This window comes from Scylla paramamosain, chromosome 12, assembly GCF_035594125.1.
Source record: "Scylla paramamosain isolate STU-SP2022 chromosome 12, ASM3559412v1, whole genome shotgun sequence".
Classification (NCBI taxonomy): Eukaryota; Metazoa; Arthropoda; class Malacostraca; order Decapoda; family Portunidae; genus Scylla; species Scylla paramamosain.
Genome location: NC_087162.1, coordinates 26,711,479 through 26,738,679, shown reverse-complemented (window position 1 = coordinate 26,738,679; position 27,201 = coordinate 26,711,479). Strand labels below are relative to the sequence as shown.

The following is a 27,201-nucleotide window of genomic DNA, read 5'->3' as shown; positions in this document are numbered from 1 at the left end:
CTAAGTATTTCTTGTTGTAGGCAGTAGTTCAGTACATTGGTAGTTCACCTGACACATTAGAAAAACAAGTACAACAGCAGCAACATGTACAAATTGATGTTCCTCCAAACAACAACCATTTGGTGTTTGGCAATTTTTCTAACTTGTTTTTGGGGCATTGGTCCATGTTTTCATGCATGAAGGATTTGCATGTTGAGTCTCTGTGGCCATAGACTATAATGGATAAGGTATCTACTGACAGTAAATTAATTATCATACCTATACTGATTACACAGGGGAAGTTTTTTAATGAATGGTGCATCATAACTAGGTAACAGCATCCAAATTGAGTGTTTGTAGTCACTATGATGGTTAAGGTATCTACTGACAGTAAACTAAATATTATGACAGCTGATTTCACAGGGGAAGTTATTTTCATTGATGGTGCGTCCTAGTTGGGTTTTTTTTTTAAGAGGAGCCTAGCGCCTTGACACAGGATTGCTGGAGACTCTGTCCTGACCACTGCTCCAGGAAGGGGGGGAGCGGGGGGGGGGCATGAACTAGTGATAACAGAAATACAGATGGAGTCAACATTTCTCTATCAATGAAAATGTTGACACTGACTTTGGGGAAGAAAATGCATTGCCTAAATCTACAAGAATAAAAAGGAATACAGATCCAATGAATAAACAATGACTGTATAACTACAATGATAACAACAGACTTAATAACTTATACCAATCATCACCACGTCATCTGTCTGCAGTGTTTGGTGGTGCACAGGGATGTAAGACAAATACTTGGGCTTGGGTTTGTGTTGATGAATGGGAGTTGTGGACATTTGCACTGCACAATCAACATTCATTCCTGGCGTGGACGAACAAGTTATTTTCTACTTGTAGCTCGCAACTTATTCCTCAATACATGTGAAGAAAGTGTTTGACTTTCCCAATATCACGAGTCTCAGGTTTCATCTAAGTGCCTAATTTCTCCTTATCTCAAAATTTGTAGCATATTCTTGCAAACTTCACCTCAATCAACCCAAAATAAACATAGACCTTCAACCACATCATCAACATCTTGTGAATGAGGAGGTTTCCTGTGAGTTCACCACAATCAATATGGAGCTTGAGTCACCTATGATGCAAAGGGCACACATTTACCCACAGGCATACTACACTAAACTATAACTGACTTGAGAGAGAGAGAGAGAGAGAGAGAGAGAGAGAGAGAGAGAGAGAGAGAGAGAGAGAGAGAGAGAGAGAGAGAGAGAGAGAGAGAGAGAGAGAGAGAGAGAGAGAGAGAGAGAGAGAATTACTGAGTGGCGCTGGATTTATTTCAGATATGCCCCTCCTTATCGATAACAAGGAGCTCTACCGCTGCTAACAGTTACTTGCCCGCTGTCTGAGATTGGTAGGTTCTTATTCTTTAAGAATTTATAACCTTGAAATGTTGAGAAGTTTTTGTAGAAAATTTATTTCATCACTGCACAGAATAACGGAAATCTAAGTATGGGTTATGATTCTAAATATGTGAGCATCAGGAGAGCCACATCAAATCAACCTTGAGTCATCATGTGATGCTGGAAGTTTCACCAACACTAAGGCTCAGCTGTGGAGGAATCTCAGGGAGACAGATTTTAAAGTTAACCAGAAGGATGAATGTCAGCAAAAGGAGAATATATGTGTAAAAATATTTGAAGAGGATTAGCTGAAAAATCTTAATTTGTGTAAAATCAGTGTTTTGTTGTAATAGCAGAGTGTATAACATTTTGTTTTATAAATAATTTCAAATGCTTTTTAGCATTCTGCTTTAAGTTTTGTGCCACCCAACATGTACAGAAACAGGCCAGTTGTGTGGCAAAAATGAGCTTATCAGGTAAAAGCTTAAGAAACAGCAGCTACATTCAAGGCTTGTGTTCTGAGTGGACACATTTCAAAAAATACTGCAATTTCCAATTTCTAATGCAAAATATGTAACTGATCATAGCCAATCTCTACAGATGAATAATTGTCATGCAGCAAAAATCTAATAAATTTTTCAAAAAAATAAATAAAAAGCAATGACTAGCTTCCATATGCACTATCCTTGAAGCAGCAGCTCTGAAGGAACAGAGAATGACTTGCTGTCACTGGTGAAGCTTCTGCAGCTGTGGGGGCAATGCATGACAGGCAGCTCCCCATTCAACATCTCACAACATGAAATAGTATCAAAACATTTCACCAAGCATCCGTCTGACCTTGGTAAGGCAAGACTTATTCCTCTGTAGGCCTGTACAGCAGTGGTGGGGACAGTGCAATACAAACATCATCCTTTCAAGAGCCTCAAAACATGAAACAATGGCACTACTCAACATCTCACTAAGCATTTCTAACCTCAACACAGTGAGACTAACAGCAGCACTTGAGGTGTCCCAGTAGCCAAACTAATGCTTCAGGGTTCAACACTAAGGACAACAAGAATGCATTACAACACTGAATGGGTGTGTAATATATCATATACATGATCTGCTACCTTCAAGGTTGAACTTGAGACCCCAGCGCTCCGATTCAAACTGAAGCCAAGTTTTTTCTGCTTCAAGAGAGCGTTGGCCTGATGGGGAAAGAACCATGAGGTAAGAGAGGATGGTAGGCAGCAGGGAATCAGTCTCACTTCCATCTCTCCCTCCTCACTAAAACCACAAAACATGAAAATAAGATCATAAAAATTTTGCAGCCTCATATTTCCACAAGTATAACATTGTTCAGCTGGAGATGCATGACATGACAGCGGAGATATTAATGCTGGCAGTGCTAACTCTTCAATAACTGCAACTATTACTGCTGGACTCTCAGTTCTCCAAACCTAACAACTTAACCTGATCATATGCAATTCCTCAAGGAAAGTCTATCTAAGCACTCACAGTTTCTGATCCACTAGTAACTCAAGGATAAACTATCACATTATTCATATCTCAGCAGTGATCTGTTCAGAAACTAATTTTTATACTACTAAAGTTTGAAATATATATATATATATATATATATATATATATATATATATATATATATATATATATATATATATATATATATATATATAACAGGCACCACCATCCACAGAATACTGTGTATTACATTTTCCCCATCCATAGTATCTGTCTCTGCTCTTTGGTTCACAAGTACTGTAAAGTTTATTTGCATTATTATTACACTACAGAGAATGAGAAACATGTTGCAGTCAACTACATGTATAATGACTTAATCAGATGAAGTGGAATTACAATAGACCTAAATTTAATTTTTCTGGTAAGTACACCTCTTTTTCTTTTCCTTCACAGATTTCAAAGTTGTCAAATTTTCAGTCACAATGCCTGAGTTCCAGATATCATTCAATTACTCTTTATAAAAACACATCATCTTTTCACAGACTTCCATTTTCCACAAGGAAGTCTATGGAAATTATAAGTGTTAGAACAGTTCACAAAATTATTACCAACTAGGAATGAGCCAAATTTTCCCTCACTGCAGAAAGGTAAGACTGAGAAAAGCATGCACACCAACACAAGTTGCTGGCCACCACACTCATACTTACGAGACACTTTGCTCTCGGGTGGATATCTGAAGGCAAATATCCAGTCCTCTTCCACCTTCAGAATGCGTCCCGTGATTCTGGCATAGTACTCGTAGTTGGCTCTCCCAAACAGGTTGCTCACTCCAAAGTTGTCAATCAGAAACTGCATGATCTGAGTGGCCACCTACCAGGAAAATAGTCATGAAAGTATGAGGAACAGCAGCATTTTTTACAAGATTATAAACAAAACAAAACAAAAAAATTTAGTGAATCAATAAATACTCCCATCCATACCCATTACTTTACTTAAATTTCAAGGAGATAAAGGGATATTTAGCCTGGAAATTTCAATGAGCAATGGCCACCTTCAATCTGTAAACTGTGTCTCTTGAGCAGCTTAGTGAAAAACAGCCGTGCATATTGAGTGAGGATTTGTGATTGCTTCCAGTCTGTGAGAAGTGCACATGCTTTTAAGTCTGCCTTACATGTCAGCACTGCCTCTAATGCAGTGCTCCATACCATCATTTGCCTGTCAACACTCACAGAAAATAACAATGGCAGTATCACCAGCTATCTGACTGATCTAAGTGACACCCTTCCTTGTGCTACAAAGTGCAGGAGAGAAAGCAAGAGAAAGCTCAAGCTGAGAAGAAAATGTAGTTGTGGATGCGATAAGAGTGATGCTCAGCCACAAAAGAATAAAAAAGGAAGGAGAGGAGGGTGATGCAATTTCAGGACAGGGTGCACTAAATAAATGCACATGTGGAGCAATGTTTCTGTATCCAGGGAAGCACTAAGCACTACACAAGGCAGAGTGATTGACTGTTGTCTCCTACCTAACTCCCTGCCCATGTCTGGCACCTAACCTCCCCAGGCTGAACTGGGACTACAGTGTACAAAGACACAGGTATGTTGCTTCTCCCTGGCCTGAGATTCAAACCCCACTTTCTCTTTGCTGTGATACCAGTGTATTACCTATGACTACACTGGGCTGCATCTTGGAGTCAAAACAAAATATATATGAATGCAATCTACTTGAATGGAAGTGCAGTATATTCTTATTAACACACTGATGTATTTTTGACATTGTTTCCCCATGACTAAAGTGGTAAAGTCAGCAGAAACACAAATCAATGTCCCCACAGTTTACAGATTAATAGAAATAACCACTGGTGACCAAAATATCAACAAAATGTTAATTCATTTTCATAAACTGGCATGAATCATGACAAAGCTTTACTATTATACAAACCAGCAAGCCAAATATTAATCAACACTTGCTGATGAATTTCTGTAATTATATATATATATATATATATATATATATATATATATATATATATATATATATATATATATATATATATATATATATATATATATGGAAATATAATACCTAAGCATGCATCACTACAACAGACAAGTCTACAAATCCAGAGGTTAAAAAATAAATCTGATGAATATACAAAAAACAAATAAGACAAGTCATGAAAACAAAAGTGTAAATCATGGCAAACTAACAAATACCTTCTTTGGAAAATGGATTTAATAAATGCATCAGCAGAATATTTTATAATGTTACAGAGGTTCTGTATTCAATTAGATGACCATGAAACTCACCTTAGCAAAAAAGGACGTAATATTTCTCTAAATACAATTAAAAGAAATTAAGAAAACTTGTACAGTATTTACCACTTACTTTACAAGACAAAGTGAGGAACATGTATTTAGTAACATGCACCTGCAACACTCTACAACTGTAACAAACTATACGTGACATATTTCAAAGCCCCACACGCCACCTTACAATTCACAACCACATGACAAACTGGACCTTAATGTTTTCTTTTTCATTTTTCATCTTTTTTTCATTATAATTCCATCACTTTCCTTTCAACTGAAGCATTTCTACTGAAAAGTATAAAGGGTAAGTTCTTTTCTTGTCCATATCTACATCACACAACATTTAATTTCAAATAGGCTACATGAATAACACACATCACTACTAAGATGGGCACACTGGAGTGACTCACACAGCAGCACAGTTTGAACCAACCACCCACTTTTACTTCTTAACCATGACCTCAGTCTTGTCTTTGCCCAGAAATAGTGTGTAGTCATGCTAATTAATTAACTACTGTAATACTGTCTTTAATGTTATGGTACGTTCATGTGGCAAACAAGCACTCAACAAAAGACAATGTGAATCCTGTGCATCTAAATGTGTGAAACAAAATGCCTTGAGGAAAAACAAGGTGTTGGCAAGTTATGAGTAAGGTCAGACCACGGCTGCCACTGGACATCTGATACAGTAAAGTCAGAGCACACTGCAGAGTGGGCTATGCAATAATGCTGACAGAAAAAATGCAGACTAACAATTCACCCAAACAAAACACCACTGCCAGGTGGAACAGTCAAGAACTGGACAGTACATTTTCCACATCACCACATTCATGCTTCTGGGCAAATGCACACCTATAAACAGATCACAAGTTCAGATGTTTCCACACAGCAAATGTTTATAATGATGTGGTCAAGATGAGGGCAAATCTATGGCTCACCACTGCTCACTTTGCACTCACTCCAGCTCCACCTGACTCAACGATTGGTGAATTTAACACAGGCTTGCCAAACCTCACTTGTATGGCTGAGGCTTGCAGATGACAGAAACCCATCTCCTCCTGCCAGAAGTTTGTCTGGGCAAGCCATTAGGATGCTGTCACCATGTGTTCTCTTCCCTTGCTGTACATATGATTCTCTTCCACTACACATCAAACTTCACTGCATTGTCCAGGAATTCCACCAGTACATGATTCAGTATTCCAAACACCAGTAAATCAAGGCAAATAATTACGGGAAGACAGGAACACAGAGTATGGGAAGCTCTGCAGCGTTGCGGTGGTGCTATCAGGAGTGAGGGACCAATCAGGAGTGTCACACGTGACAGCACAAAATAAAAATTATCTTAACATAACGCAATAATGAAAATCCTGAAATGACACTAAATGTTTGAAAAGGAGAGTGGAAGTACATGGTAAGTGATATGGATGGAGTGCAGCAGACATGATGCAATGGAGTGAGATGAATGTAATGTTGAAAATACAACACAGTGTGAACACTCTTACATCCACTGATGGCCTGTTAACACACCAACTTATGTCCTATAGTTCTATCTGCTCTTATTACGATGTTTGTTTTCTCTCATGATAACAGAGAACAACGTCTTTATTTAAGAAAAGTTGAGGTGCTTTAGGATACTCAAACTTATAATTTTCCCTGTTTCACTACACTCATTTCTGTTGATGAAACATTATGAATTGGTTTCCAGTCAATTAAAAAAAAACTTCTCTTGGAATATGCAGCTTGTATAGTTACTGTGAGATCTTGAGTACAATCCATTTCAATATTAAGACCAGTGTTTACTCATGTGGTGCTTGCCACTCACTTTATACTGACTTTGTATTTCATATTTCAACTGCTGTTTCAATATCTGTAACACTGACCTGCACCCCAAATGGTATAAATACCTTTTTCTCAAACAGCAGCCAAAATACAAGAACAATGTTGATGTGATGTGAATGGTGTGCACCACAAAAGTAAAGAATGCAGGTCACACCAAAATGAAGTACAATCAACATAGCTCATGGGGTAGTTTTGATGTACTGTTGTAGCGCCACATGAACAGAGAACTAAGAGACCTAAGAGTGGCTTAATTTGTTCCTATACCTACAGTAATTGTCATATGCAGTGAGCACTTTCAATGTTATGAACAAATAATAAAAACATGCAAAGAGATATTCTTTCGACAGATAGTCTGATCACTCAGGCTATAGGAAGGCATAGCCTGAATCAGCAGCCATCCCAAAGCAATCCTTCACAAGATTAAAAAGACAAAATATACTTTTAATTTCTTGCATAATTTTCATATTGTCATACTGCCTGTTCAATATGAGATGCAAAACTTGGCTTGAAAGACAGCTAGCAATGAAGGACACCATTAATGAAAGTATGTGATGCTGTTTGTTACTTACATGAAACCTTAACACCTTACATCTCATCCTAACCCTCAGTCCAGGTTACAATGTAAAGTGCACGGTACTCCATTAAGCATTCCTTTCTAGTAAACACCTGTGCAATACATGACAGGAGGTGGGCACTGTGCTGGGAAGGTGTAAGTACAAATACTGAATAACCTTAACCCTGGTAAGTTAGATTAGGTAACATTCAACTCAATGGACCTCCACCACCAACAGATACCACTTTCCTCTACAAGTACATTAAATAGAAGTGAAAATACATAGAACATTTCTTTACAATGAGTATGCTGTTCTGAAGACACTTTACTCAGGAGTGCACACTAAACAGTGATATTTGTGCCATAAAATTAAAACTTCAATGATAAATTTTCAAGTACCAAAATATTGAGCCAATATGTGGAAAGTCATATTGGCATTTGGACAACCCCATGCATCTCACTAAAATGACACTTGAGAGCCAGGAAACACTATTGAGGGAATTACTTTGCACATACATGGGAGACTTGCTCTTGTTTCTGGCGTGGCTCCAAACAATGAATGAAACTGTCCAAATGACACAAAGAACACACATGATAAAAGATCATTATGATCATAATGAAGAAAACTGTACATTTGATGCATACTTAAATTTCAAGGCCAGATCAAACTATGACATCCAAGTGAACCATGTAGGGAAATACGCAACATTAACGCTAAGTGACAGACAACACACCCTTGCCTAATGCAATGCCGAGTGAGTAAAATGTGGTGACAAGACGGGTGCCAGATGTAAAGTGTATCATACAGAGTTAGGCAAGTCTTTACTACCAACCTATCAACAAGTGCCTCAAGAATATACAAAAAAGAAAGACTGACCTAAAAGTGGAAGGCAATGTACAGTTTCATGGTCCTTCTGATTTCCATCTTTAGTTATTCATTCATAATTCCAGGAAAGAAGTGAGAACTTAACAAATGGAATCAAAGTCAAACATCTAGGGTACATGGATACAAGACACCCAGAAGGTAACACTGGGAGAGAGGAGTAGTACTTACATCAACTTCTTCCTAAATTCGTCCCAAGGAATTTACGGGGCACAAAAAAAATTTAAATGTCAAGTAGGATGTGAAGTCAACATAAGATTCTACTTAAAAAAAAAAAAGGAAAAAAATGGGGTGATGAGATACAAAAGAACAGCAATTAGTTACTTACAATGCCTATATAATAATGGGCATCTTGAGCCAAGTGGGATTCAGCTGTCCTAAAGTAACACAGAATATGAATGTGTTAAGCCGATGCAAGCTAAGTCAGTATTTTATATAGAGAGTTATGGACTTATTCTCTCAGTATTAGTAGCATAGATATCTCCTACAATCTGGACAGACTCATTACTTCATGCACACATCTAAGGCTGACATCACCACCAGCTATCATCACTCTGGAAGACATCTCAATGGGTAGTATTTCACTCACTAATACTACCACCACCAAGATGAAAACTGGCTAAGAAAAAAAGTCTTCTCAAATCAGCTTTTGGGGAGAGAACAAACATTTATTTCTACCTGCATGTTTAGCCAATTACTGTTATGCATCCAAGGGGTTGATTTAGGAGACAATTAATACTGATGCTACAAACAAATGCACACTGTTTACCAAATGTTGCAACCAAAGTATATATGTCACTGCTTCACCTCAAATCTACACCTCCAACTGCAGACTCTTCAACTTTGTGTCATCTGGTGATTAGTTTCCAGCCAATTGTTGATCATGCACTGTCTAATCATACAAAAAGGATGCCTCTTTTTCTTTCTTATTCACAAGTGAACTACAAAATGGGAATCAACTCTTGGCATGCAGAGTAAATAAAACCTGAAGAAAATTTCCTTCTCATGCATAAAATAATCACTGTTCCAAAATTATATTCGGCTTATATAAGTCTTTAATATGTGACTTCCATCCTTTAATATCCTAACATTACTATCCTTCTCTAATCTTTTATTCATGATGTACAACGATCATCATTTACTCACAATACTATCCTGCCACACAGCATATCCATTAAGCATTACTTTTTTATCTTCAGTTCCATAACCACAAACAATCTCATAAGTTTCTTTCTCATCTTTGGCCTGCATAACATTTCTGTCTCATCTGTCATTATCACTAACAATTGCTGAAACAAACTAGTAACTGATCAATCACCATTTGGGTCCTACATTCATCTGAATGGCTAACATCTCCATGCATCAGGCAGCAGAGGCCACCATGAAGCACTTGGCTGTTGCCTGCAGTCACTTATTCTGTTGTACATCATTTTGACTACTCTTTAGGGGCTGGCATCATCAGTGGGATTTTTTTTTTTTCAACCATTCTTGTTATCCTTGGTCAGAGGCCCTCTTGAATTAAAAAATAATAACAACAAAAAAAATAAATAAATAATAAAAAGTAAATAAATAAATAAATAATCAACACCTTCATTTATGGAAAAACACAATCACATCAATACCAATGTACTTCCTAAACACACAAAATATTATTTTCTTTAACCAGTGACTCTGCTTTCCTTTAACCAATGGAATCCTCTGTAATGTAACTTATTCTTCCAACTCACTAAGAAAATATGACACTCATCCAAAACTCAAAATCCAGAAATCAGAGTTGTTTTCTTCAGGCTTTCTGTATTCAGCACAACCCAATTCAGGTTAAGTCATGATTAGATACAGTGCATGATACTACACTTCATCTGAGATCAAGAATACCACAGTAATACTGAATTTGGAGCATTGTGGAGGTCACTACATGTCCTGTCATTGCATAGGTTCAAGCACATCACAATTATGATATTCCCTGTAACAAAATACTATCATTAATTCTTTTGTAGCCATACATAATTATATTTGCAAACTGCTGAGATACTTTCTGTACTAAGAGAAAACACTCCCCTTCTAATCATACACATCCTCGTAACAAACAGCCCTCCATCACTAGTAATTCTTCAAAGTACGAAGCCTCATATACTTGAAAAGGCCAAACCATGCCCAATAATGCACCAGGGTCACTCCAATATCCTTAAAAAAAAAATCCATTCTTACCAAAACAAACACCACTACATGAGAACAACAGATCACCCCCACCACTACCATCACTGCCCCATGACCCGCTACTGAAGAGTCCCACCTCCCCTGTTAGACCAGATTAAGCATGCACACACAGCACACTGCCACATGCAAACTAGGCACTGATACAAACAAAATACTTAGTGGTAATAAATTTTTGGCAATATCGTTGAGCATAATGATTGCCCACAAGCTGACTGAATAGTAATAATAATAATAATAGTTTTGATAATAATGATAATAGTAAATCTATAAGTAATGTATATGCGTGTGTTTTTACCTTAAAGCGGATGACATCTTCCATGCGTGCCGTCTTTCCATCTGCCACACAAGACTGGAAGAAGGAGGGCGCAACCGACACACCCAGAGCCTCTGAAGTCATTCCTGTCTGTGCTCTACTTGCATTCATGGCTATTACTCTGCAGGATGTACACACTTCCATGAGTAACATCAACAGTCACAAGGAACACAATTACTCGTATGTACAAGGTACATATCTGATTTGTGCTCTGTGAAAATTCATGGCTCTTACTCCTCAAGACATAAAGGCATTGATAACCAACATTATCAATTACAAGGAACACAATTCAGAACAACAGGCTTCTATCACCAACATTATCAATCACAAGAAATACATTTATACAGAGAACAGATCCAACAATATACATTAAAAAAATAAATAAATAAAAAAATAGTAATAATAATAATATTAGTTGGTCCCTCAAACAAATTAACAAAAAAGCTCAGGTGATTTAAGAAAATAGCATATTTGTCGAAAAGATCTTTGTGACCATTTCTTTGGGAGAAAATCAAACTTTTTTTATTATGAGTGGATCTTTATTGGCATTTATTGTGAAACCTCTCTCTCTCTCTCTCTCTCTCTCTCTCTCTCTCTCTCTCTCTCTCTCTCTCTCTCTCTCTCTCTCTCTTTAGCTGGTAGTTTCTATTTCTCAATTCTGTCAAAGAGTCTGTGGAAGCACTCAATTCCTGATCAATTGTAACTCAAGAGGGCTAAACTAACACATTCCTCAAATCTCAGCACTGGTCTGTTCTGAAGCTAACTTTTATAATACTGAGGGGGATACAAGTTTCTGATTCCCTGGCATCTCACCAGAGAGTATCAAAGTGAAGGACCAGGTGTTAATTCTAAGGTATGAGCTTTCACCTGCTCTCTGATCCCCTGGCACCTCACCTGAATGTACCTGAGAACCGGATGCTGATTAAAAAAAAATGTGGGCCTCTGCCTGGTCAGTGGGCTACAACTTTCTGGTTCCCCAGCACCTTACCTGAATGTACCAAAGAGAAGGACCAGAAGGTGTTGTGTGACAGGGGGCAGGGAGGTGATGAGGCGGTGGATGTGGTCCCGCTGCAGCTCCGTGTCCTGGTACTGGATGATGGAGAACAGTTGCTGCTCACCATCACGGCCAAAAATACCCCCAGGCAATTTTCGGAGAAATTTTTTAAGGACGGATGCAATTGTATACACCGAGAAGTTGTCTGTTGGGGGGAAAGTAAGAATGGTTCAAGTAAAATCTTGATTACCAGTAATACAAAGGTGGTCATAAAGCACATCTCCTATTGCCTGTATCATCAGATTTCACATCCTACTAATACTTTGAAGAGACTAGCAGATTTTCCCCACACACACATAACTCAAAAGCTAATGCAGGACAACAAATTCTGATACACAACCACAACATAATTTTTCTGCTACTTATTTAAAATCTGAATAGCATTGCTGAATGTCAATGATCTCAAAGCCCACTCCCTCTGTGGTGCAGAAATCCTGGCACATTTTCACAAAAGAGGAATGACAGAAGGATGGCCAAGAAAGCTTACCTCCTTCATCCTTCCCCTAACACAAGCTCAAATAGACCTAAAGTAAATACTAGAGAATCCTGGGTAAATACTGCTGGTGTGTGATCTTGTGCTACTAAAGTCTGGATGGTAACCCTACATGAAAAGCACCATCCACTTCCACACTTAGCATTGGCAATGTGTGAACCACCTTCTTCAACTTGTATCCAAGACAAATCCTGCCAATCCCTCCATCACCCTCCAGCTTACTCTTACTGATTGGGTAGTGTGTCAGATACAAGTCGCATTAGATAGGGTGGTTCACAGCAGGTAATTTACACATTTGCAATAAGTGATGAAAGTGTGGGTGTAGGAGACTGTGTGTGTATTTATCTCACTGGGTGATCTGTTAGTGCTTCAGACAGGATCACCACAAATATAGACAGGATCATCACAAACAAATAATCAGATTTAAGCCTTCAGTGACAAATTCAAATGTTCCCATCAAATCAGCTTAGTACATATTGCAGATGGTCAAATTTTGCTAATAATTTTCTTGAAGCTGCTAAACTTTCAGGTCTGATATGTGAGAAAAGAAAAAAGGAATAGAAGGAATAAAAAAGATATGGGGGAGTAGAAGGGAGCAGATGATGGATGTGGAGCAAATAGTGAGAGTCAGGAGGGGAGTCCTGCCAGGGAGGAGGAGTTGATGAAGGGAAGCTATGGAGATCATGGTGGTGTACAGTCTGGGAGGGACATGACCCACAGTATGAGAACCACACGACCTCACTTCCCAACACACTTTTAATGCAATCCAGGTCGGTGCATATCAAACTTTCCTCTTTTTTTCTGTTAGCATATCTTTTCTTTTATCAGTTAGCCTTTCTTTTCCCTAGACTAGTGTCCTTCTTACATAAAAAAAGCATATATATGTATCACTGTAATACCATCAAAGGGAAAAGTGTGCCCTATTAATGTTGATGGAAGGAAACCATAATCTATGACCTTCAACTAGGGCTCTGTGCGGGCAGCCTCCTACCTCTGAGCCGAGTGAGGCAGACTGGCCACAGCCTCCCCTCCCACCTCATGCCCCTCCTCTTCCTCCTGTGTACATCAATGAGCTACATTAATGATCACCACAAACAACTTGTACTCTCCACAAAAGGTAAATGTTGGGGTTATATCTTAAAAGCAAAAGGGATATTACACCAAAGGACAGATATTTAAATGAATTACCACAGAATAACTTGAGAGTAGAGAATACCAAGTACTGAACACAGTATGTAGTAGGAAAGGTTCAAGGGGAGTACAAGATAAAAATTAAGAGGCATATAAAAAAGTTCAGAAATTAAGAATGCAATCTTACTTGTTCTATAGAGTACTCAATCAAGGCACAAGATAACTGATTTTACACCAACCAAAAGAAAGAGAAAGAAGGAAAAAATAATAATAATAATAACTGGCAGAAAAATTGGATAGTAAAACCAAGTAGAGAAAAATCAAATTTATGAAACTGAACACATGTGATACAGGAAGAAAGATACAGGTAAGGAGGAGGGAATCAGAGTCCAACACCTCCTCAGACTAGCATGGCAAGGGGCAGGACTGTTACTGAGGCACAGGAGGGGAGACAAAAGAACGATAGTTGAGGAAAACTGGAGAACATTTAACCTACTTTCCTTCAGAATTAACAGAAATGTGCAGCACTTCCTGAGACACTATATGATATAATGCAATAGTCAGCTACTCTTTTCTTGGCTTATTCTTTGCTAAAAATGAAAAAAACATAGAAATTTCTCACTCAGTTTCCCATATTTAAATTTTGTATGGAAATATATATACAAATTTTTTGCCAATCACTTCTCTGAGTATCTTCTATCCAGCAGGCCTATTGCTTTGCTCTTTATAAATATTCCCAATGAGTATCTCCTATCTAGCTTCTCTAATGCCTTGCTCTCTCTAAAAGTGGTCCCCAATTATGAGCATCACCTATCCAGCTTCTCTACTGCCTTGCTCTTTCAAAGTGTCTCCCAGTGTGATGACCAACTCTCTATCCAAATAATCCTTCCATTGGGCCTACATGCAGACTTCGCTTTGTAGCCTCTTTTATGTTTGAGCTTTTGTGGGTGTGCGTGTGTATGTTGGGTGGGTCGGGTGAGAACCTTGATCTGCAATGCACTGCTGAATGAGGCTGAAGCAAAGACACATACTATTTATAAAGAATTTGGATGGCTTATTTCATTTTCACAGCCTTTAACAGCAGCCTCTCTAATATGTTCTTCTTTCCTGCAGAGCATATGTAGGAAGTTATCTGATCAATCCATGCGTATGATTTTCTACCTATAAACTGAATAAGAACCTGAATGAAAACCTGGCCACCTGAGACTCTTTAAGGTCATATTCAGCCTAAAGACAAAATATCAATCTGCTTGTGTTCTCAGAAAAGACCTGAACAAGTAAGGTTCTCTTGCACTCATTCCTATCAGAGCAATACAAATACAGTGATCAACATGAAGCTCAGCAACATGTGGTGTGATGCAATACACAAGTGAAACATACCAATATTAACAAGCCGTCCATTCTGCAAGAAGTGTATTAGTTTCTTCATGGATCCCTGATGGCCTGGGGCACGAAAGACGTCCTTCTTGGTGGGCCCCTCTTTGTTCAGCTTCAGGATGAGCACCAGCAGAGACCCAGGGATGTCATTCTTGCATACTTGCTCCAGCGGGACACCAAACTTCACCCTTAACAAGGAAGACCATTCATTATTGTGTGGAAATCATGTCAGTAAGAAATAATTTTAAAACTTCAAAATCTTTCTTTTACATTTAAATCAACTGACTAATCCAAGAAAAGTAATTGAACAAAATCCACAAAAGAGATGGTGAACACTCCAAACAAGAGCAGGACAATTCTCTAGTTTTGGTTAATTTTTTTGGCTCCTCTTCTTTGGGGACTGGCACTTCAGTGGGCCTTCTTTATATATAAATTTTGTTGCATTTGACCAGTACCCTTCTTACATAAAAAGACATACTGATGAAGCTACACAAAATTAACTCTTCAAACTGTGTACTTGAGCACTGATGAGGTACGGCAGGCTATTCAGTTTGGTGATTAAAATGTTGGAACAAGATCTTAAATGGTGAATCAATGGCTTGTCAAGAAAGAAACACACTCACACACATCTCTTCAACCTCCAATTCCTCTCTCCCAACACAATTCAGCAATTTCTGTTAGTCATCATTATTCTTTATCCTTCCCTCTCTCACTGGGCAAAAACATATTCACACATCTGTCTCCTCAGCCTTATTCTCCTTTCAAAATATCTCAGCAATCTCTGTTAGTCTTTGGGTGAGTTTACGTTCCAATGCTATCATTATTATTCCTCATCCTTCCCTTCCCCATTTCCCAAATTATAATGGATATTAAGGTACGGTGGACCCTCATGTTTGGTGAGTCTCAGTTTTGTGATATGGTGCCAAAATCAGAAATTGGTGTGGCCTGTCTACCCTTCAGCTAAATGCACAGATGGCTGCTCACATAACTGGACATATGGGAGGAGGACACAACATTCCTGAGCCTCACCCTGAGTGCTGCATCATCTTGCTACTTCTGAGAGAACATTCAAACCACTGAGTTCACCACAGTCTCACTAAGTCATCACTAATCCACAAATGTCCTGCTGTCCTCAAGGAGTGTTCATTACCACATCCATGGATTATCACTAGCGAGAATATACAAAGGTAAATGTGAAAGTTCTAAGTTCCAAGCATATAATCACTTTTTAATGTATTCAGAATGAGACCCAGTAAAACATCACTGTATTAAAAAAAAATTAGAGAAACTAGTATTGTAAAGAAATCTGTATCTATGATGTAAATATTTTCACAATTATTGTATTAACATAAAAAAATAAATCTTGGTTGAAATTAGTATAAATATTTCCAGTATTTTCATAAAAAAATTAATCTGTTAATTTTTGGATGCTTTTAGTTTTAAGAAAATATTGAAGATAAATCAAGGGAAAAATTAACACCATGCAAAGGTTAAATGTAGCATAAAGTTAACAAAACATATCACACCACCTGACATTTCATTACCTGAGAATTATGTATTAATGCTACAGGGTTCCACATTCTAACATTAAATAGTATATAAAGAAGAAAATATGTGTTAGTTCAGTGCAGGAAACATAAAAATAATGGTTTTGTTAATACCCAACACACACCACATAAGGAATAATTCCAAAAGGTGTTGCTAAATTGAGTGCACATTACTTTTTAGTCACTCCATGCTTATGACACAATACAAGAATGCTCAGTTAGTCAAGCCAACAGTGTGCAGCTAAACCCTGCCCTTGGAAGGTGCCGAAACACAGGTGTGAAGAACAATTCAACACTTCAGGAAGCAGTAGATCACATCTCTCACTAACTCACTTCCCATAACCAGGGCACTTGTGTGGACTACCTGGGTTTTCTAGGTTACTCTGGCAAAGTTTTCCTGTGGCTAGTCAGACAGGCTTTTAATTGTCAATCCTATAATGATGAGAGGGAAAGAAGAGGAAATGAAAGAACAATTTAAATTTGTAGATTGAGCAAAGTCATCCCATGTCTAATCAGACAGGTTTTTAACAGTCAGTCTTATGCGATGAAGACAGGGAAAGAAGAGTAGATGAAAGGAAAGGAGTTTAAACTTGTAAAGACTTTTCTATCATGTACTCATCCTAAGCTGACAAAATGACATAGAGGGAGCTGGGCCTGGAGAGCAAGAAGGCTGGCAGATCTGAGGTACTCCTGGATATTATGATGCCTGACTCACACAGGTCCAGTCTCCTGTACCTGGTGGTATTATACACAAATGAGCCAGGATTTCTTACTCAAGCATACACTTCCTCAGGTCTGCCAGGCTTCTACTCTCCAGACACAGTTTCTTGTGATATCTTAATATTTGTGACCTAATTGTGTATTTGTAGTTATTACATATATATTTAAAATTTCTTATGTGTTAGCTTTTGCCTAAATGATGCATCTACCTATACTAACAATAGTATTATCATCATTTGGAGCTGAAATATCTCTGACAGCAATACTGGCACTCTCAAAAAGTGTCTTAACACAATATTCCACACAAGACCTTACATCATTTTCATACAAATATCCCTAATATTTTGTGTTTTACACCTTAAAACATTCAACATAATGATTTTTAGAGAGCATCTGAAAGGAAAGATTTATACATAAGCATATTTACAAGAAGCAAGAGATTTACAGGAACCGAAGACCCAAGCCATGACCTGCACCCACCACCATGAGTAAGCACTGAGGCACACAGAGCCCAGGGGAATACAAGTCATCAAACACCAACACATTTATCAAGAATATCTATACAGAGAGGAAAGAGAGGAGGTTCCTTATGCCAACCAGCTGGGTACAATACAGTATCAATTAATAGCATTATATACACTGCAGCAGCTCCTGGGAAAACATTACTATGCCGCCTCAAAGGTTATTGCTCCTTGCACCCGCAGGAAGAGGCCATGCGCTACTGGGGGGATCAGTACCTGCCGATGGTCCAGTAGTGGGGGTAGGAGTGGGTGCAGGGTGAGCATGGGATTGGGGGGTCTGAGGGGGAGCACCACCAGTCCCCCATACCTCCCCCACCTCGCTGCAGCATCACCAGCCTCTCACAAATGATTCACACACGCCAAACTGGTCTCCGTCTTCACAAGATTTTATTTTTTTTTTTTGTGTGTGTTTTCTTCTCAGGTAAATGTTATGTTACATATGGATTCACTTTCAATTTGCTGTGATTTGCCGCACCGTTCACAACACAGGATTGCAACCTTTGCTGAACACACTCATTACACTGCAATGATTCCGGTGTCACTTGTATCCATCCACACATCCACTTACAAGACTAAATAAGCACCATCTGAAGGCTGTCACAGCACATGCACAAATAAAACCATTAATAAAACAATAAATAACAGTGTGATAAAGAAACATGTGTACCTGGAAAGTTAACAAATTATTAGGAAAAAAAAATTAATAATTGTTAAAAAATAATAATACCATGTTTGTGAAGAACCCTTAAGTGCTTGAACACTGTGTTTTGTACTGGTGGTAAATTATAGGCATGAAAAGTCTGACCTAATAAATGTGTAACGTAAATGAAAGCAATGATCAGATTTCTCAATACTCATAAGAAACAGAAGCAAATTATATTCTCCAACTATCACACCTGATCTTTCCATACTTAATCTCCACTTCATCCTACCATCAGCCTCATTCACTCATACTATTTATCATATCTGGTGTTATCCTCATCTTCTACTTCTCCATTAAGTACTTAGCCATCAATATGCTTGGACAGATTTGCCTATTACTTGACAAATGCAGAAATTTGTTAAAACATCCCTTTTCTCTCTTTTCACATCTTTTTTTTTTTTTTTGCAGTATTTCTCATATATTCACTATCACTTCAGTTTTACCTGATACTTCAAGTGTCAAAGTAGTGAAGGTGTACTTGAGAAGTGAAAGCCAAAGGAGAAATGGAGAGCAATGATCATGTGATATGTGCATGTATGTATGTATGTGTGATGCAGGAAGATGAGAGAGAGAGAGAGAGAGAGAGAGAGAGAGAGAGAGAGAGAGAGAGAGAGAGAGAGAGAGAGAGAGAGAGAGAGAGAGAGAGAGAGAGAGAGAGAGAGAGAGAGAGAGAGAGAGAGAGAGAGAGAGAGAGAGAGAGAGAGAGAGCACACAAACCTAAGCTTACAGATGAGAACAAAAATCAGATAAGTTTGTTAGGAGTACATGATGGCACTGAACCTTCTCCTTTACCGAGTTTGTTCATCATCATCATCATCAGCCTATATAACTTTACAGTGGACACAGGCCTCCTTCAGTAGCTTCAGGGAGTCAAGCTAGCTAGGTACAGTCACAAGAGTTCAGTAATATATTACTTTCCCTTACTCTGTTTAGTGTTTTCCATTGATTTGAATGCCTCTGATGTGAGGATCTATCAGTTATCAGGCTTTATAAGGAGAATGTAAGCAGATCACACAGCCCAAGATGAAGGAAAAATTATAAACAGTGGAAATGAGTGCAATAGGTTACTCAACATTTCCCCACGATTATATCACATTTAGAGCATCTTGGCAAGCTTGATGGGTTGCGGGGGCATAACCTCTCAGCTAATGTCCCTTACCTAATCTTTACTGGGGACTAGGTAATAAGAAATGACCATATCACACTATGCTGCCTTATTATGTCTTGCCACAGTTAATGGGTAGTAAGGTTATGATTTCTCTTCCTTTGTCCTATATCTAATCTATGCTAAGGACTATACAGTGAAAACAAATTAGTCTAAATAGTCTCTACTCCACCTAGAATATGGATGCTAGATCTCTTGGGTGTGAGATGAGTGCACTAACCATAATACAAGGGTGTGTCGCATGGCATTTAATAGCCACTAAAAATTATTCAAAATCTCATGACTTAAGACAAACATCAGTCATGGAGTGGTTCACTTAATGGTGTGGTGCAACAGTACTTTGTGTGATAAATAAAGTATTAACTGGTTATATTACTCAATTCAACTTTTTTTTATTTAGTTTTCCATTCAATCTCATAATTTCTTCACACACAATGAGGCAATGATGATGATGATGATGATGACTGTGGTGCCACTGAAACTACAAAGAAAGTATGCATCTATCTTATCTAACAATGATTAGATGACACAATACAAAAAAAAACACAAACATTCCTACCTGCACACGAGGCATTGCTATTCTTAAACACCTCTGCCTACCTTTCAATTTTGTAACTTTTGTCATTCCGCCATGAAAACAATAATTTCTTCGCCATTGTCACTGATTCTATACCACAAATCTTCAATTCCTTACACAAATGCTGACAAACTTCACTAACATTCTTATCTTATCAACCCGCAGTCTGATAAAGCAAACACCCTGATTAGGTGATCCCCAGCACTCCACCCTGACTCAAGGCATGTGTAAGTGGCTGTCCTGGCACAGGAAATGAGAAAATGAGACAGGATATTGAGACACGAAAAGTGGAATGTGAGAAACAAAACTGGTTGACCAATATGAAGGTAAAGTCACTGAGAAAGGAGTGTGTGGCACATTAACAGAATTTTGAATGAAACTGCACCTGTGTTGTGTATGCAAGGAATGGATGGCGAAAGTGATGAAACAGTGAATGAGAGAATTATGTCAAGTACAGGTGAAGGGATGAAGTATGCAGTTGTTGAGGGGGAGTTAGGAATACATAACTGCATAAATAAAGACAAACTGAGCATCTAATACAGGAAAAAAAAATTAATAACCCACTTTCTGTAATATATGTGGGTCAGTAATGTTAGGTTAGGCTGCTTTGAAAATCCAAACAAGATGACCTCAGTGATAGAGCAGCACAAAGTTAGGTTAGGCCGCTTTGAAAACCAGTGTGTTGAATCTAAATACACTGAACCCACACAAGATGACCTCAGTGACAGGGCAGCACAGACTACCAGCATGAACTGAAGCTTGCTCTCCTGACTCCCTCTACAACAGGCTACATCTACACAACCATCAGCACGAGGCAGCTTACGTGCGGCTTTGAGTCGACAACATTCAGTAACTTCTAACCAAGTAAAACACAACATAAGATCCAATGCAAGTCAAATACTATAAAATCTAAAGCAAGCAATACACTGATTATCAAAGTGACTGGAAATCTGTGCATGGTGTTATTCAGTAAACATAAATGGATCAATTAAACTAATAAAAATGTGCCAAATTAAATTAATACAAACTAATACACAGATTCTAGACTATGAAGAGAAATAAATAAATGAGTTACACTAAAGAGAGTGAGTGAAGGTAGTGATGGGCATAGAAGGACTTACTTTTCAAGCCTGCGAGGATAGGGAACACCTGGATGGCCACAGGAGGTGACCACATTGCCTAGAGTGGCGGCTCGTTCCTGCATCCTCTCGGTCCACGTGCTCATATCCCACCCTCAACCACCCTCAACACCTGCAAAACATCACCATCATCACCATCACTCAACACCATAAACATGTTACTCTATCATTACCATTGCTCAACCACTTAATTCCTATAACACATCAGCACCTGCAATATGTAAGAGTGTGAATAGTGTGTGCGTGAGTGTATGTGGTGCCTTATCTGTGACACTCCATGTGAGATTGTCAGCTTGGTGTGTAGATAGATAGATGGTTACCTCAGCCACCTCAGTACTTGCAATATAATTCATTAATATCATTACCACTGCTTAATCATTTCAATGCTTGCAACACATCAAAATCATTTCTCTTCTTTTTTTTATTTGAGAGGCATTGGAGCAACAAAAAGAGAAAAAAAAAGGCCCATAGAGATGCCAGTTCCTAAAGAAAATGCCAAAAGAATTATCCAGAACTGGAGGATAAGATACTATCACTGCTTCTACAATAAAGTACTTGCTTCATTGCTGAGATAAGTCAACATTTGCCCTTCATACAGTTTGACTCTGCAGAAATGGATAAGACATGATGAAAGCTTGGTATTAATGCATCATACAAATAGATTAAATGCTTATAATATGTTCATATTTAATTACTTATTAATATTTTTCATACTTGCTTTCAGTGTGTTTGCCATTTCATCTCAATTTTAAGTCCACTGATCAAGTGAAACTCTGTTGGTTATCAAGTTTCATAAGACTGTCAGCAGATCAGAAAATTTAACAATGCAGGAAGACACAAAACACAGTGATAATGAATATGGAACACTGCTCAACAACTGCCCCTGTGTGTACAGAAACAAGAGTAAAAACAATACTAACAAAACTCCCGAGGCTGGGCCCTCCTCTCGCTCTCAGTCTGGTGGCTTCTTCATGAATGTCTTACGTCATACTGGCCTGCTTTCCATGCACTGGATCACTCCAATTCATCTGAAATAACAAGAGGAACTGCTAGCAATGATCATTCGGGTCCTGGTGATCACTGTGGCCTGAATAGAAACATGTTGCTCTCACATTACCTTTAGAGTTCTCATTCGCTGTTTTGATAAGTGTTAGTTCCCATTCAAGGGCACCTCTCACTGTGAATGTATCCCATGGCTAGATAATATAAGAAGGATGACATATGGATGGATGATGAAATGATTAGCAGACATGAAGTGTGCACCGAGTCAAACTTTATGTCCTAGCAGCACCAAGCAGCCAATACTTAGCTGATAATGAGGACTGTTCCTTGTTCCTGGGAGAGAGAGGAAATGTGGTAGATTCACCGATGAAGCTTAAGGTGCCACAATGAGGTCATGTGGCACCAAAGAATATGAGTTATCATAATTAAATGCAAAATATGTACAGGCACCAGCAAATATCCAAGTCACAGTACATATTTCTAGGCACTAGCAAATATGCAAGTCACGGTACATATTACTAAGATACACATGGGCACCAGAGAATATGTAAACCATGGTAAGTAAATGCAGGATACATACAGTACCTCATAAAGCACCAAGTGTGAGTAGTGACCGTGACAGCCCAGACAGTGCACAGAGACAATATTACATGGTGAATGAACTGCAGTGAATGCCTTACACACTGGAGTTTTACTGACAAGATAAGAGGGATAATCTGCTGAGTAAAGCCCCACCCACCACCAACGTCAGAAGAGCTTTAATTTATTGCCACACACCTACTACATCAGCTTTTATGACTGCATTGTGAATAAACATATAGAATGACAACTTTCCACCAAAGTTTCTGTATTATCCCACCCTTACTCACATAAACCTACCCAACCTTAGCTTACTGTTACCCACCTAATCCAAAGCCACTCTTCACTTACCCATACCCACATAAACCTAACCAAACCCACCTAAACTAACATAACCAACCCAAACCTATGCTAACCTACTCTTAGCTTACCCTTACCCACATAAACCTAACTAATCCCACCCTAAACTAACATAACCAAGGTGAACCTACCTTAACCTACTCTCAGCTTACCCTTACCCACTTAAAAGTCTACCCAAACCAACCCATCCCTACCCTAACCTACTCTTAGCTTACCCTTACCCACATAAACCTAACTAAACCCATGCTAAACTAACATGACCAACCTAAACCTACCTAAACCCACCCTAATTAATGCAAACCTACCTAGATCCAACTAGAAATACCACTAACACACTCTAATACCTTAAATAATACTTATCAGTTGGTTTGTGGCTTTTTTTCTCCTTCTGTAATCACAAGTAATGCAAGATTGAACAATGATAACCACTTGAACCAATTCTACTGTCATGAAATCATAGGTTAGGTTTAGAAATAAGGGAAGCTACAGGAAACCATCAGTTAGATTAGTTAGAAAGCTAAATTTCACTATTTCCACACTCCCCCCCCCACAATCTCCAAACATGCCCAAGTTTCCTGTGAATAGGGAAGGAAAAACAGAGACTTGGGTTGGTGTTTAAAAATCATATTTCCTCCCATACTGTCCTTCCCTAATTCATCCTGCTGGTCCACCCCATCACTGCTAACTCCAACATATCCTGAACCCCCGAATTCCCAGCAGTGCTGTGAATAGGAAGAGAGAGAACTGATGATTGTATCTGCAACAGTAACATTCCCTGCTCACCCTACCACACTACACCCTAATCCACCCCCTTACCACAAAACCTTCCCAGATTCCCAAATGTTCTGCAAATAAGGAAAAGGAAAACATATTTACAGTTTGTGTCTATCTAAGTAAGCTTCCCAACCTACTCTACCTTTCCCTAACTCACCTCGGCCCCCCTGTCAGCCCTAACCCACAAAGTGCCCTGATAGCACGGAGTCTTGTCCCCTAGGAGCCCTGCAAACACTCTGTGATCTAAAACTTGCCTGGGGTTGCTACAAATCTGTTGATCTGCCGTGACCTAATTTTGAGGGAAGGGAAGGAAAGACCCTGAAATGCTTTCCCATTCGGATACCTAACCCTGGCTAGTTCCACAGGTCCCTAACTGGTACATGCATTCATCTGGGCCTAAATAATGGGGTGGATATTTAATTTAAAGCCACGTACATGTTGAAATGCACAAGGAAATGCCACAACTGTACATAGCTATTAAAAAATCAGAAACTGGGCACAAAATGTGGATAAAAATAGTGAATATCCATGTTAATTCGTAGGCTACAGCTAACTAAGGCTCATGGATAGGTTAAATATACCCTCAAGTTAACATACAAGCCCTTTAAACGTGCAAACTCCAATCACTTACACACGTCCATTGCTCGTCTTAACCTATATTTAGCATCCAAATCTTCACCTCATCACAACAATCCAAACACGAGTGACTACTGAGCAAGAATATGAGGGCAGGAAATAGTTCTCTATGTTTCTAAATACCCGTCTTGTTAAAATAATTCTACTCCACATCTTTCCATACAGGACCCCGATTAATTCCCGTCCCGCCCGCTAAACACGTACAGAACATATTTCGGAGCAGCAATCACTTACTATACAGAAGGGTTGGGTTGGATAGCTTAACATTTAGAGTCATTCCATCTTTCTAATTTCCCGAGGACAGCCGCCATCCCAACCACACCTATCCAAACATTATAAAAATCAATATGGCGCCTGTAAATACAGTCCCCCTGGCGGCCCTTGCCTGAATTCTCTTCCTTCCCGCTGTTAGTTTAAATCATGTTTGAGTTGCCTCTATGTTATTCAGATTAGCTGGCTGGTGGAGTAAAAGATAATTAGGTAGGTTGATAGGTAAGTATGTTAGTAGACAGACAGATAGATAGATAGGAAAATGAGTGGAGGGGAACACTGAATAACAGCAGGTCTATATACTTTCGCCTTTCTCATCTCCCTGGTAGAGATGACGAGGGAATTTCCTGATTTTATGGATATTTGGGTCCTACAAGGAATTTTTGAGAAAATGCGGAAATCTAGAGAATTATAAGGAGATCCGGCTTCGTTAAGGATTTTTAAGGAAATATCATCGATGACAACATAAGAATAGCTTAAACGCAAACACTGCTCTTATATTTTACAACCCAGTCAAGTCAGAAACTGTAAAAAGGTTTTCTACACACACACACACACACACACACACACACATTCTGGTGCCAGAACTGAAGGAAAAATCTTACGAAGAGCGACTGGAAGACATAAAATTAACAACACTGGCAGAGAGAAGAGAAAAGGAAGACTTGATAACAATGTACAAATTAATGAACCGCATGGAAAGGGTAGACAAACAAGTTTTGGAGATGCATATGGATGAGGGGACAAGATGTACTAGATGACATAAAAAAAAAAGTAAATAAGAAGAGTAAATGTTTCAATAGCACTAATAAATATAGTTTCCAGCATCGAAGCATTGATCTCTGGAATAGTATAAGTGAGCAGGTGGTTGCAGCTGTTAATGTGAACAAATTTAAAGAGAAACTGGATAATTCGGACCCTGTACAATACAACTAGATAAATACATAAAGCATAGGAGAGTAGTTATCAGGCTCTCCGCACAAACGAGATCGACCTGTGGGTTGGATGAAGTTCCGACACGGCGATGTAGATGGGCGCGTCTGTTGTGTGTGACCCCTGTTCATCCAGCAGCGAGTGAGCACAAAATGTAAATCAAGGAGTTGTGACTTCGCTGTTCCGATGTGTGGTGTGTGAGTGGTCTCAGCCCTACCCGAAGATCGGTCAATAAACTATGAGCCTTGCTGAGCTCCTCCCGTAGAAAAACGACATGATGCGTCGCCAGACCAGCAGCAGATTGTGGACGAATTACACAATCACACACACACACACACACACACACACACACACATACACTGTGGAATGAACTGGAAAAAGGGAGATGAGGTTGTGCCACTAACTTTCACTGTAATTCACAATATCTCACTTTCACTCCCCTCTCACTCTTTCACTATCAAAACAGAAATCATTATACATATTGACTTCTGTTCCTAACTATCCCTATAACTCATTACCTCTCACTCCCGTCTCACTCTCTCACTGTCGAGACACACTCACTATAACTCTGTACTGGCTGGTCTCTCTCATCTGTTTTCTCACTCTCACTTCGAATCTCTCTCACTATGACTCACAAGCTCTCGCTACAACACGCTCTCACTATCAAAACTAAGACAGAATCACTATAGTTTGTCCTTCTCCTCCTCATCCTCCTCTCACCATCACTTTCACCATCATCACAATCATCAACACTAACTTTTTTATACAACAACAACAACAACAGCAACAACAACATCAACTACTATTACTACTACTACTACTACTACAACTGTTACTCAGTCACTATCATTACCAATATATCCACTTTCTTCCTTCACCTTCTCGTCTTCCTTCTCCTTTTGATGATAATGATGATGATGATGGTAGTAAAATGATAATATAGTGATGTTTTGAGGATACGAACTACTACTGAGAGAGAGAGAGAGAGAGAGAGAGAGAGAGAGAGAGAGAGAGAGAGAGAGAGAGAGAGAGAGTACTAAAACAATGAATGAGATCCTGTGGTCATTAATCGCTTGCCTTTTCACACACACACACACACACACACATACACGAGGTGAACAGGGATACACCAAACTTCTTTCTTCACTAATTACAAGGTTTCATCTTCACAGAAGGCATCATCAATCAGTCAATCAATCACTCCTCTCTTACCACATGTTATAAGAACATAAGAACATAAGTATAAGGGAAGCTACAAGAA

The 27,201-nt window shown here is 38.8% G+C and overlaps 1 protein-coding gene across 9 annotated transcripts in view; it reads right to left on the bottom strand.

Moving 5' to 3' along the window:
• The window catches only part of LOC135106032 (uncharacterized), a 31,948-nt gene extending 6,946 nt beyond the window's left edge, over positions 1 to 25,002 (bottom strand). For 2 of the 9 annotated variants that reach the window (XM_064014822.1, XM_064014829.1), the window contains exons 1-10: positions 24,972 to 25,002; positions 22,307 to 22,414; positions 21,369 to 21,498; positions 18,019 to 18,396; positions 15,018 to 15,202; positions 11,948 to 12,158; positions 10,942 to 11,080; positions 8,601 to 8,612; positions 3,553 to 3,715; positions 2,494 to 2,571 (exon numbers count right to left, since the gene is read on the bottom strand). In XM_064014822.1, the coding sequence (XP_063870892.1) occupies positions 2,494 to 2,571; positions 3,553 to 3,715; positions 8,601 to 8,612; positions 10,942 to 11,080; positions 11,948 to 12,158; positions 15,018 to 15,202; positions 18,019 to 18,131 (901 nt within the window). In that variant the 5' untranslated portion in view covers positions 18,132 to 18,396; positions 21,369 to 21,498; positions 22,307 to 22,414; positions 24,972 to 25,002. Of the gene's footprint in view, positions 1 to 2,493; positions 2,572 to 3,552; positions 3,716 to 8,600; positions 8,613 to 10,941; positions 11,081 to 11,947; positions 12,159 to 13,497; positions 13,563 to 15,017; positions 15,203 to 18,018; positions 18,397 to 20,270; positions 21,321 to 21,368; positions 21,499 to 22,306; positions 22,415 to 24,971 lie in introns of those variants that run through there. The other 7 variants (XM_064014830.1, XM_064014823.1, XM_064014828.1 and 4 more) reach the window with 7 other exon arrangements.
• Between the last annotated feature and the right edge of the window lie 2,199 nt (positions 25,003 to 27,201).